General features: G+C 40.6%; 1 protein-coding gene across 3 annotated transcripts in view; it reads left to right on the top strand.

Moving 5' to 3' along the window:
- LOC127004767 (glycosaminoglycan xylosylkinase-like) overlaps positions 1 to 12,120 on the top strand; it is a 145,269-nt gene that overhangs the window by 20,361 nt on the left and 112,788 nt on the right. For 2 of the 3 annotated variants that reach the window (XR_007757982.1, XM_050872874.1), the window contains exon 1: positions 695 to 963. The exons of the other annotated variant lie outside the window; for it this stretch is intronic. Coding sequence is in view for 1 of the 2 variants with exons in the window: in XM_050872874.1 (XP_050728831.1) it covers positions 761 to 963 (203 nt within the window). In the remaining variant the exon portion in view is untranslated. Of the gene's footprint in view, positions 1 to 694; positions 964 to 12,120 lie in introns of those variants that run through there. 3 annotated transcript variants of the gene reach the window in all.

Genomic DNA, 12,120 nt, shown 5'->3' with positions numbered 1-12,120 from the left:
AATTTGTGGCTTTACTATGTAACACCAATGGGCCAAATTTGTGGCTTTATCGTGTAGCAGCGACGGGCCAAATTTGTGCCGTGATATAAACCCCCCAAAATAGATGATGCATAATCTGATCACAAATGATATATATTATGAAATGGTTTGTGTGAGGGGCGATTTTTTCTAATTTTTCTCGCTTAGAGGGACCATTAAGAAACATGATTCCCGCTGCTACCGGGTTAAGAATATAAAAAAAATAAGAGAAATTGAAAGTTTTAAATAGAGGTTATATGTATTTATGGACGGGAAGTGGATTTGATGAATAATTCACTCAAGGAACCTTTTTGTTGTGCCCTCATATCCTTATGTGTCGTTGTGCATCCATGTGACGACTCTTTGTCAGGGCAGTGTGTAGTGGGCATTTTTTTCTACTTTTGTGTTGCCCTATGCCTGCCTCCTTAACGCAGTAGCAGCGGGGATCATGTTTCTTAATGGTCCCTCTAAGCGAGAAAAATTAGAAAAAATCACCCCTCACACAAACCATTTCATAATATATATCAAAGCATTTGTGATCAGATTATGTATCATCTATTTTTGGGGGTTATATCATGGCATAAATTTGGCCCGTCCCTGCTACACGGAAAAGCCACAAATTTGGCTCGTCGCTGCTACCAGGTTAACCTTAATAAGTTTGAATTCACCTTTCCAGGCCAGCTGTGTTGTGTGGGTGGCTGCTGTGACAGTGTTTGCAGTGTGCAGTGGCTGATGTGTCACCATGTGGTGGGTGCAGCAGGTGGTGGCATGGCTGGCCCTAGGAGCTGCCCTCACTGCTGCCCTCAATTTCCTCCTCATGTCTAGAGCTCCCTCTCCAGCACCTCGGCCCTCACGCCAGCCATCCCTTCCACTACCTGCGTCAGAATATGCTGAATCTCACAACCATGTGTACCTGAAGGGGGAGGTGTATGTCCTCAGAGATAGGTGAGTGGCACAGTGTTGCTCCCTCATGCAAGGTTCACTTCACGGAGGTGTGTGCCCTCATAGGTAGGTGAGTGGCACAGTGTTGCTCCCTCATGCAAGGTTCACTTCACGGAGGTGTGTGCCCTCATAGGTAGGTGAGTGGCACAGTGTTGCTCCCTCATACCAGGTTCACTTCAAGGAGGTGTGTGCCCTCATAGGTAGGTGAGTGACACAGTGTTGCTCCCTCATACAAGGTTCACTTCATGGAGGTGTGAGCCCTCATAGGTAGGTGAGTGGCACAGTGTTGCTCCCTCATACAAGGTTCACTTCAAGGAGGTGTGAGCCCTCATAGGTAGGTGAGTGGTATAGTGTTGCTCCCTCATACAAGGTTCACTTCACGGAGGTGTGAGCCCTCATAGGTAGGTGAGTGGTATAGTGTTGCTCCCTCATGCAAGGTTCACTTCACGGAGGTGTGTGCCCTCATAGGTAGGTGAGTGGCACAGTGTTGCTCCCTCATACAAGGTTCACTTCACGGAGGTGTGTGCCCTCATAGGTAGGTGAGTGGCACAGTGTTGCTCCCTCATACAAGGTTCACTTCATGGAGGTGTGTGCCCTCATAGGTAGGTGAGTGGCACAGTGTTGCTCCCTCATGCAAGGTTCACTTCAAGGAGGTGTGAGCCCTCATAGGTAGGTGAGTGGCACAGGGTTGCTCCCTCATGCAAGGTTCACTTCACGGAGGTGTGTGCCCTCATAGGTAGGTGAGTGGTATAGTGTACATCCTTCTTGTAAGGTGTATCTTAAGAGCTAGGTGTTTCTCTGTCATATGGAGTGCATCTCCAGGGCAAAGAGTATGTGTGCTCTCAGATATAAGTGCCTGCTAAAGAGTTGCTTCCTCATGTGTATTTTCTTGAAGCAGTAATATGGTTTCCTAGTCTTATTTTGTTGAACATAAACCTCAATTAATTTTTTTTAATTGTCTTCCTATGCAAATGGTGCGGAAATAAGAATGAATGCAGCATTTGAAGGGGTACAAGTTCACTGAGTATGCCAGGGAGGGTGTGGGAGACAATTCTGACAGTAGCTATAGTCGGTTCAGCCAAGTCTGACGTGAGCATTATCGTGCGCTGGCAACCTGCTTTCACAAGGCGTATCTGATTTCATGGATACTGTATTCTAGCCTACACATAGTAAACAGTTGTCAGTGTCAATAATACCCAGGCAGCAGTAATAAATACCGTCAATTATAGTCGATCTCGAGTTAAAAAATATTAGTAATGTCGCAAATAGCAGTTGTATTAACCCTTAACGCTGCAATTGCTTATATAATCAAGCTTCTCCAATCCCGTGATGCTGTGATCGCTTATGTAATCATGAATTTTCGCGCCGTATGTTTTGGATTTTCGCGCCGTATGTTTTGGATTTTCCTGCCACGCTTCCTTTCAAATGTGTTCTCGTGATCACTGGCAACTTAGTCATACCTTCACGAGAGCTTGAGATTCTATGACAAGGCCCTCATTCGAGTGTTTGTGGAAAGTAGGAGGTGCCTGGCAACTCTCCATGACCCACCAGGTGGAAATCCACTGTAACATAATAGAAAATGTGGTAGTGGAAGAGAAAATGGAGGTTGTAAAAGCAGACTAGAGATTACAAATTTTGGATGTTTACATAAAGCTGAAACTTGGAGGAAGGAATTATGTCTTGTGTAATTCATTATAACTTGGATATTATACGTCACAGTAAGCCTCTTTGCACACAGGTGTGTGTGTGTGTGCGGAAAGCCCCGGTGGTCTTGGTCCATGGTGTAAATCAGAATTTTTTTTTACATCATTATAGTTCATTACCTGATTGAGAGAGAGAGAGAGAGAGAGTGTGTGTGTGTGTGTGTGTGTGTGTGTGTGTTGGGAGCCATCGGCATCACTGGTGCAAAGTATAAGAATATGGTATTGACAAATAGAAAAAACGTATGCACGGAAGAAAAAAGTACTATGGTAATTTATTTCCACTATTTTTGGGAAATATTGGCAGACCTTCATGCAAAAATGGAAAATGTAGCGTGGCAGCAGCTCAGAGCGATAAGAATATGGGTCCTTTGCTGTATTTATAAAGCTCTCATTAGCACTCAAAACTGTCATAAGTAAACAAAATGGCGTTCTTGTCATAAATCGCGATCTGTCATAAAACAAGTCGTAATGCTTACGAGACCTCCAACCTGTCGTAGCGCCCCATTGCGAGCCATAAATCCAGTCATAAGTACGTAAACATTAACCCTTCGACGGGCAGCTCGCAGGTATTTCCCTCGAAAAGGCACCCTCAGAGACTGCCTTTTTTTTTTTTTTTTTTTGTTTTTGCGGCCTATTGCGCTGGTAGGCTTCTTCCCGGTGGGGCCTGATGATCGGCCCAAGTCTTCTTCGCGGTGGGGCCTGATGGTCGGCCCAGCCCGTTCTGGTGCAGGCGAGTGTTTATAGTGGCGCCATCTGATGAGGAGATGCTTTCTGGGAACTTATTAACGAGGAACAGAATAAAAGCAGACATCCTATGAGGATCTGGTCAAGAAATACGTCCTAGAGACAGTGCCGGAGTTGCCGCCATCGACTGCTTCAACAGGTAAGGCCAGTGAATGGGATATTGTGTTTTATTTTGCTAGAAGTATAGAGGAACTTGCGTGAATAATTAACATGATTCCTGCCTGATTCATTGTTAAATGCTATGGTGTAAATGATATTTTTGAGCCCAAGCCAAACAGTTGCCTCAAAATAAATCCCTCCGATGTTAGTTATACAAATCTCTCACCACTGTCAAAGTAATCAAATCCCTCAACCATGATTATAGCCAAAGTCACTGTAGCCCAACTCAAAATACAATGTATAAGTCAAGGCTGCCATGGGCATGCTGAAGGCTATTGGAATTTATCTAGAATTACACCCAACCTACTGCAGTGGCTGATACTGTTTTCTTTGTGGTGGATTTTAACAAGTTATCCATCACTTTGATAAGTATGTCAGGTATTGCTTGCTTCTTAGGTTAATGGCAAAATAAGCAGCAATAGGTTACTGTTATACTGGAAATAGGTTACTATAGTGGCAGCATTAGGTTATGTTATTATGGATCCTTGACTGTTCAGCAAATAAATCAATCTTTTGTAGCTATTTACTGAGCAGTTCAGCAAGGAAGTAAATAATGTGAGGTTGTATATCAACCCTGCTATGCAATACTGAGTAACTGTAGCTAATTGGCGACTAAGTCAGTTTATGGAATATATATAACTTTGTGCAGTCAACCTCTTTTCATTTTAGTACATGACAATAAAGACCCCCTCAAAAAAAAAGGTTGGTGTGTTTTTAATGAAAATGGGATGTTACATTGACATGGAGTAAGCTTGGGAATATCATGGACAAAAAGCTTTGAAGCACTGCCTTATAAATTGTTAGAAATAATATTTTGCACCTCAAATGCTGCACGTCATGGTAGAACACCCTCTGGTCTGATAAACAGTTATGAAGTGATTTGATAATCATTGATAATTGCTCAATAAATAGCCACTCAGTAATGAAAATATCTAATCCTATTTAACCTGATCTACGTTAGATCTAACCTAACATACATGTCAATCGCTTATAAGCTTATTTATTTTCTGCTAACCTAGTGAATGACAGCAACTGGCATACTAAGAACAGTTTCACGGTGTTGATAGACTCATGGATTTCATATTTGCATAATGACCACACCAGCGATGCTGCCCCTTCATCATTTTAAATGTTAAAAAATGGTCAAGTTTGGTTCATGCTGTTGTCAATAAATTATCCTTTACGTTTTCAATGTACATCAAACTTACACTAAGAGCGCATAATATTCTATATCACTAACATGCAATTTGTCTCTATACCATTGCAGGGCCCAAAATGAAGTGAGTGCGGTGGAACAAGGAAATGGAGCTGGCGGATGCAGTATCCTGACTGTATTCTCCTGACGGCTGACTGAGTCCAACAGCAATCAGAAGCCACCTCATTGACAACCAGTGCCCCTCATGGAAACAAATACCCCCCACACACACACATTAATTAATTTATTAATTTAATTATATAATGAACTACTTGTCTTCTCAGAGAGCCAGGCTTCATGGCCCATCAGGTGGAGGTTTGAGCCACGCTCGGTCGGGATTTTCCTGCTGATAGAGGAATGGTTACTGTCCCACCTTGAGCAAGGGGGGATGGGATATGTGGTGTGTGAGGTCTCAGCAATGCCCAGGGAGTGACTGTAATGAGCCTTGCTCTTGTTGGGAGGCTACAGTGATAGCAGAGTTCATATTTACTCCACACAGGCATAACAAAACACAAGTTGCCACAGCACTTAAGTGATGTTTGTTTTCAAGACACTTTATTTTTAAGAGAGCAAGCTTTGTCTAAGAAATGGAAGGGTGGTTTGCTAATTAAGGTATCAACAAGTGTACATAAAAATAAACAGCTTATCATGTCATCAGTTTGTCCTAAGCTATTCAATAAATACAAAATATTGTGAGTTTTCAAATGATATCCCTTTTACTACCTCAACGCGATGCTGGACAAAGATATGATAGTGAACCCTATTAAGATAACCTCTCCTACACTTTACTCAGAACAAGTGGCCTCACACTTGGTGCAGTAAGCTCGGCTGTACAGTGAAACATTCACAGACGTAAGAGAGCATGTGATAAGAATTAGTTGTGTTTATTAACCAATTTTATAGACTCATCCTCTGCCACTTTATCTTGACAGGAGTGGCTCTTTTTAAGCACGTGTTCTGTGTTTGTGTGATTGCGAGTCACTTATGGAGTGTTTTAGGGGGCTAGATTATCCATGAGGGCCGACCATCAGGCCCCACCGGGAAGAAGCCTACCGGCGCAGTAGGCCACAACGTAAAAAAAAAAAAAGATTGTGAGTGACGAAGGGGTCAGCGGACGGAGGCCCGTCAAGTGTAAACAAAGTTCGTGTCGGCCAGTTTTACGGGAGTGGAGACGAATGGACGAGTGATTGAGGCAACGAAAGAGTTCTTGGAGAGTATGTGGTCTGCAAGATGTAGGCAATGATATTTTGCCTCGAGCAGAACACCGTCTGTTCTGTATGCTTTGTTTTCTCTTCACAGGAGCTGTCAATACAAAGGCCTAGCTGTTTTGAGAGAAATCTCAAGACACCTGTGACATCAAGATCAAGATCACAGGGCAATATTTATATGTTAATTTATGTTTCCAATGAATACACTATAACATATTTTAATTTATATAGCCCCTATAATATAAACAACCTATTAAACATATATTTCAATTGTTATCTCATGAATTACCATGTATGTTAAAAGATAATGATTGTGCAATGTTTCGAACACTGGGCTGGACGATAGGAAAAGAATTATGACTAATTTTATGAGTCCAATATGAATGACAGAAAACGTCTCCTCCAATATGACACCCATAACTTGTTATTATAAATACGGCCCCTGGGTCAGTGGAAATGCTCTAATTCTGGAGAGGATGGCGGAAGCATTGCCCAGTTCTAGTGACACTGAGTGTGGTACAACTCCACCTGAGTGGCTCCACCCCGATCTTGGATCACATTCTTCAGATAAAGAAGGAAGCAACAGTGATTCCACTGTGCTTGACTCTTATTATGCTAATGAAAGCAGTGGTGATACTTCCACAGAAAATGACAGTGAGCCAGAGTTTGAGTGCGCTCTGAGTGACAGTGAAGAACCGCGAGCATCAATGTCTAGTGCCACCTCAGGAAAGAGGAAGAAACGTGGAAGAGGTGTGCCTCGAGGAAGGAAGCAACAACCTCGGAGAACTAAACTTTTGAGTGGAGTGAAAGAAGTGATTTTGTGCCACATCCAGTGGATGTGGCACACCGGTTGGAATAACAGGTGAGTTTAGGCTGCTAGAAACACCTGCAGAGTGTGATTATTATTTGGCTTATTTTGACAATGATTTAGTGGATCATATTGTGAGAGAGACAAATAGGTATTTTCACCAGAAAAGAAAGAAAACAACAGGCAGAGCAAAAAGCCTGTAAAGATGTTACAAGAAAAAAACTTCTGATCTTCATCGCAATCATGCTTCTTATGCCTCATTCTAAAACAAGTGTGCTTGACGATTACTGGATCAAGGACGTGCTTTTCATGCCTGTATTTCCAACCTACTTTAGCAGGGACAGGTATCGCTGCATTTTGAAATTCATTCATTTTACTGATAACAAACACTCAAATGATGCTGATCCCTTGTGGAAAATTTGAACAGTGCTGAAAACCTTCTACAGAAGTTCAAGAATTTCTTCAACCCATTTCAAAAGCTGGTGATTGATGAATCCTTTATGCTTTTCAAATGAAAACTCACATTCAAGCAATATATTCCATCGAAGCGTCGCCGATTTGGTATCAAAATGTTCATCCTGTGTGACTGTGAAACTGAAATAGTGCTAGATATGTGCATATACTCCGTAAGTGACAGAGACACTCTTAAAGGTGATCCTCTCGGCATGTCAGGTGCTGTGGTCAAGCTCCTCATGGAAAAATACTTTGGAAAAGGACATATTTTGTACACTGACAACTGGTACACAAGTCCAGCACTTGCCAAATTTTTGGTAGATCACGGCAGTGGTGCAGTGGGAACAGTTCACAAGAAAAGAAAGAACATGCCACAGTTTCAGGCAACCAAAAGCAGTGACGTACAAAAACATAAATGTGATGAAATTCTTTGCATTCGGTGGCATGACAAGAAGGAAGTCCATCTTCTGACTACTGTCCATAGTGGAAAAACGGAGGATACTGGGAAAATAGCCTGGAAAACAAAGGAAAAAATTATGAAGCCAGCCAGATGTTGTAAATGACTACAATGAGAATATGAGGCTACTCGACAAAGCTGACATGCAGATAACTTCAGTAGACTGTCTCAGGAAGACAAGGAAATGGACCAGGAAACTTGTATTCCACCTGACTGACGTATGGATGCTAAATGCTTTCAACATGTATATGGTGAAGACGGGAAAGATCTTCGCTTCGTGTCTTCAGCAAGACTGTTGTGACACAATTCCTGGAAGGGTTTGGTGAACCTCGGTCCATTGAGTCACGCCCTGGTCGACGGAGTGAGGAGGCACGGAGAAATGTCACTCACTTGAAGTTTGCCAATGCTTTTGCACTTCACGTCCCTACCTATGTACCCCCTCCACCAGCAAGAGCTGGGCATAAGGGGCAGAGAGAGTGTGTGGTGTGCAAAGAGACCTCAAAGAGAGATAAGAAATGCAAACTGGTCACAACCATGTGCAAGGAATGCAAAGTGGGGCTGTGCCTCGGTGACTGTTTTCAGGAGTGCCACACCCTGCAGTCATATTAGGTGGCTATAGAACAAAAATGTAAATATTGTAAATATAATAATAATATATGATGCATGTGAAAGTAAGCAAGTAGATGAAGCAGCAACAAGTAATAAATAGATTTATAAGTGTAAGGTGTGATAAGAACAGTTTATATATTAAAAAAGTCTGAAAACTACTAAGTGATTAGAAATACAATAAATCAAGAATGGATAAATGGAATGAAAACCTCGAACCCTCCATCACAGCAGAAGATTCATCAACGCTTTCTACTTTTGCAAGGTAACTAACTACACTGATGTTTTGTACTCTAATGCTTTTATATATATATATATATATATATATATATATATATATATATATATATATATATATATATATATATATATATATATATATATATATACAGGTAACTCGATTTACGCGAGTATTGCGTCCTTGAAGAGGTCGCGTAAATCAAAAACAATGTAAATCAAACAAGAGGTAGGTTTCTGTCGAAAAATAAATACCGTATTTTTCGGCGTATAGCGCGCACCTTTTTCACATAAAAAATGCCTGAAAGTTTAGCCCTGCGCGTAATACGCCGAATGTACAAATTTTTAATGATTTTTTTTCTTCTTTGGGGTGTTTTTAAGGGTCTGTTTTTCGTCTTATCCAATAACAACGGCAAACTTACCTTTATTATTGTTTATAATCCTTCATAGTCCATGGCTGTCTTATAATATGTTACCAAAGAATACAGGGCGATCAAATAACTACTATACAAAAATTAAATCGGTGGAGGATCGCCCATGCCTTGCTGTTATCCCGTTTTTCCGTCGGGCGCCATTTGTATGATCTTGATCTTGATGTCACAGCTGGCTTACGATTGTATGACTAAGGAGCAGTACAAGCTACATAAAAAATCATATTGGAAAAAAATGTCCATGTGTTCACTATTAATTATTAGTATTAGTGAGAATAATGGGGTAAATAAGATATCAGAAACTGTACATCATGAGTCTTGTACGAGGAGTTATTTCGCGCAATACCAGCCCGGCCGCCATTTGCATTGTTTACAAACCACACAACCACACCCATACAACAAACAGCTGCATTCCGCGTGTCACCAGAACCGTGTGAATTGTGTCTTGCCCAGTTGTCTGTCATAACCTATGAGTGATGATGGGAATAATATGCTTATTCACTTCATTCAGTGGAGAGAGAGAGAGAGAGAGATAGAGAGAATATCCATATCACCGAGATATCCACTCAGCCACTCAGTCTCAGCTTCACTCGTGTGAGGAAGAAATGAGGGACACCATGAGCGGCTGGTTAGTATTGGTATCGGTACCGAGCAGTCTGGTACCGGTACCAAACCGTATAGGTGGTACCGTTAGTACTGGTACTGGTACCGGTACCTGCCCACCCCTATTGTTGGGTAGCGTGGCAGCGTGGGTACTGTATTGTTGTTCAAGTGGTGCGCGGGAAGAACTGAGCTCAGCTGTGTGGCCGAGACACCATATGAGTCCAGTTGCGTGAGACATTTCGTGGCAACTCCATAAAATATCGCGTATAAGTGAAAAAATGTGTAAATTAAACATTTGTTTGGATTTTGGACCCCGTGTTATTTAAAAAACGCGTAAACTAAACTCACATAAATCGAGTTACCTATATATATATATAGATATAGATATAGATATAGATATAGATATATATATATATATATATATATATATATATATATATATATATATATATATATATATATATATATATATATAGATAGATAGATAGATAGATAGATATATATATAGATAGATAGATATAGATAGATAGATAGATAGATATATAGATATATATAGATATATATATACATATATATATATATATATATATATATATATATATATATATATATATATATATATATATATATATATATATATATATATATATATATATATATATATATATATATCTGATATCTCTCTCTCTCTCTCTCTCTCTCTCTCTCTCTCTCTCTCAGCAAAAGAAGTGGCTCCAAGTGGTCCTGGTGGGTTACGTAGGCCTGTTTGTGTCAACAACCATGATGAAGGCACGAGTCGACGATTTTTCCCTTGTGTTTACCACATAATGTGGAAGCATTTCCTCATGTAAGTAACACTGAATTATATAGTTTACAGTTCACTATATCTTGATGACATAATATGATTTATTATAGTAAGCCTCGTTCCATGTGAAGTGTGTGTGTGTGTGTGTGTGTGTGTGTGTGTGTGTGTGTGTGTGTGTGTGTTTACCTAGTCGTGAAATACAGAAAAAGAGCTGTACTAGGCTTGTGCTGTCCCGGCTCCATAAAGCTTATTATCCAATTTGGCTTTAAATTCATGAATCGTTTTTGCACACACAGTCTCCTCGTCAAGTCCGTTCCATGTTGTTATGCTTCTGTATGGAAAACTGTATTTCTTGATGTCTCTCCTACAGTCGCTCTTCTTCAATTTCTTACCATTGCCTCTTGTCACACTTCTGTCACGTACCACTAGGTCTTCCCTGTCCAATTTCTCCAATCCCTCTTGTATCCTGTATAATGCTATTAGGTCCCCTCTCTTCTGCTCTCCAGTGTTGTTAGTCCCAATTTCTCCAGTCTTTCTTCATGAGTATGTTCCCTCAGAGTTTCCGGTAATTTAGTCGCTGCTCTTTGTATTCTTTCCAACTTTCTAATTTCTTTCTTCAATCTAGGTGACCACACTAATGCTGCATATTCCAGTCTTGGACATATCATCAATGTTATTAGTTTCTTCACCATTTCTTCATCTAAATATGTAAATGCTGCTTTTATGTTTCTAAGAAGATTGTATAACTTGTCTGTTATGATCACTCCCAGATCTTTTTCTTCAGTTTTTTTCATGGTTCTTTCGTTACTCAGAGAGTAGTTCCCCGATATTCGTCTACTGCTCTTACAAAACTCCATCACGCTGCACTTCTCTGTATTGAATGTCATTTCCCATTTGTGTGACCATTCGCTTATTCTCTCGAGATCTTGGCTCAGGGCTACACAGTCATCTTCATTAGCCACCCTCCTCATTATTTTAGCATCATCAGCAAACATATTCATATAGCTTGTCACCCCTTCTGTCATGTCATTAATATAAATTACAAACATAATCGGAGCCAGCACTGATCCTTGGGGGACTCCACTCGTCACTTCCATCCAGCTTGATTTATTATTCCTGATTACTGTTCTCATTTCTCTCTTTGTCAAAAAGTCCACAATCCAATCCAATATTGAACCACCCAGACCTCCAACATGATTAAGTTTCCATATTAATCGCTTGTGTGGTACTTTATCAAACGCCTTCTTTAAGTCCAGATACACACAATCTGCCCAACCGTCTCTTTCCTGTATTATATCAATTACTCTTGAATAGAAGCTGATCAGATTAGTTTCACAAGACCATCCTCCTCTGAATCCGAATTGGCTATTTGTTAATATACTGTTTTCTTCCAAATACTCCACCCATCTGTTTTTTATAGTTTTCTCACACATCTTTGCTACTACACTTGTTAATGACACTGGCCTATAGTTCAACGGGTCTTCCTTACTTCCTCCTTTATGTATTGGGATGATGTTAGCCCTCTTCCAGTCTCTCGGTACCTTCCCTTGTGCTAGCGAGACATTAATCAAGTTGCTCAACTTTTCAGCTATTTGCTGGTTACACTCTTTTAGCACCCAATTTGATATACCATCCGGTCCTGCTGATTTCCTCGCATCCAATTCTTCCAATAATTTTCAAAGTTCATCTGCTGATGTTTGTATTCTCTCCAGACCCACTCTATTCCCCGGCACTGCATCTACACCTTCAAC

Source organism: Eriocheir sinensis, chromosome 29, assembly GCF_024679095.1.
Source record: "Eriocheir sinensis breed Jianghai 21 chromosome 29, ASM2467909v1, whole genome shotgun sequence".
Classification (NCBI taxonomy): domain Eukaryota; kingdom Metazoa; phylum Arthropoda; class Malacostraca; order Decapoda; family Varunidae; genus Eriocheir; species Eriocheir sinensis.
Note: the sequence above shows the minus strand (reverse complement) of the source record. Positions and strands in the feature narration are given on the sequence as shown.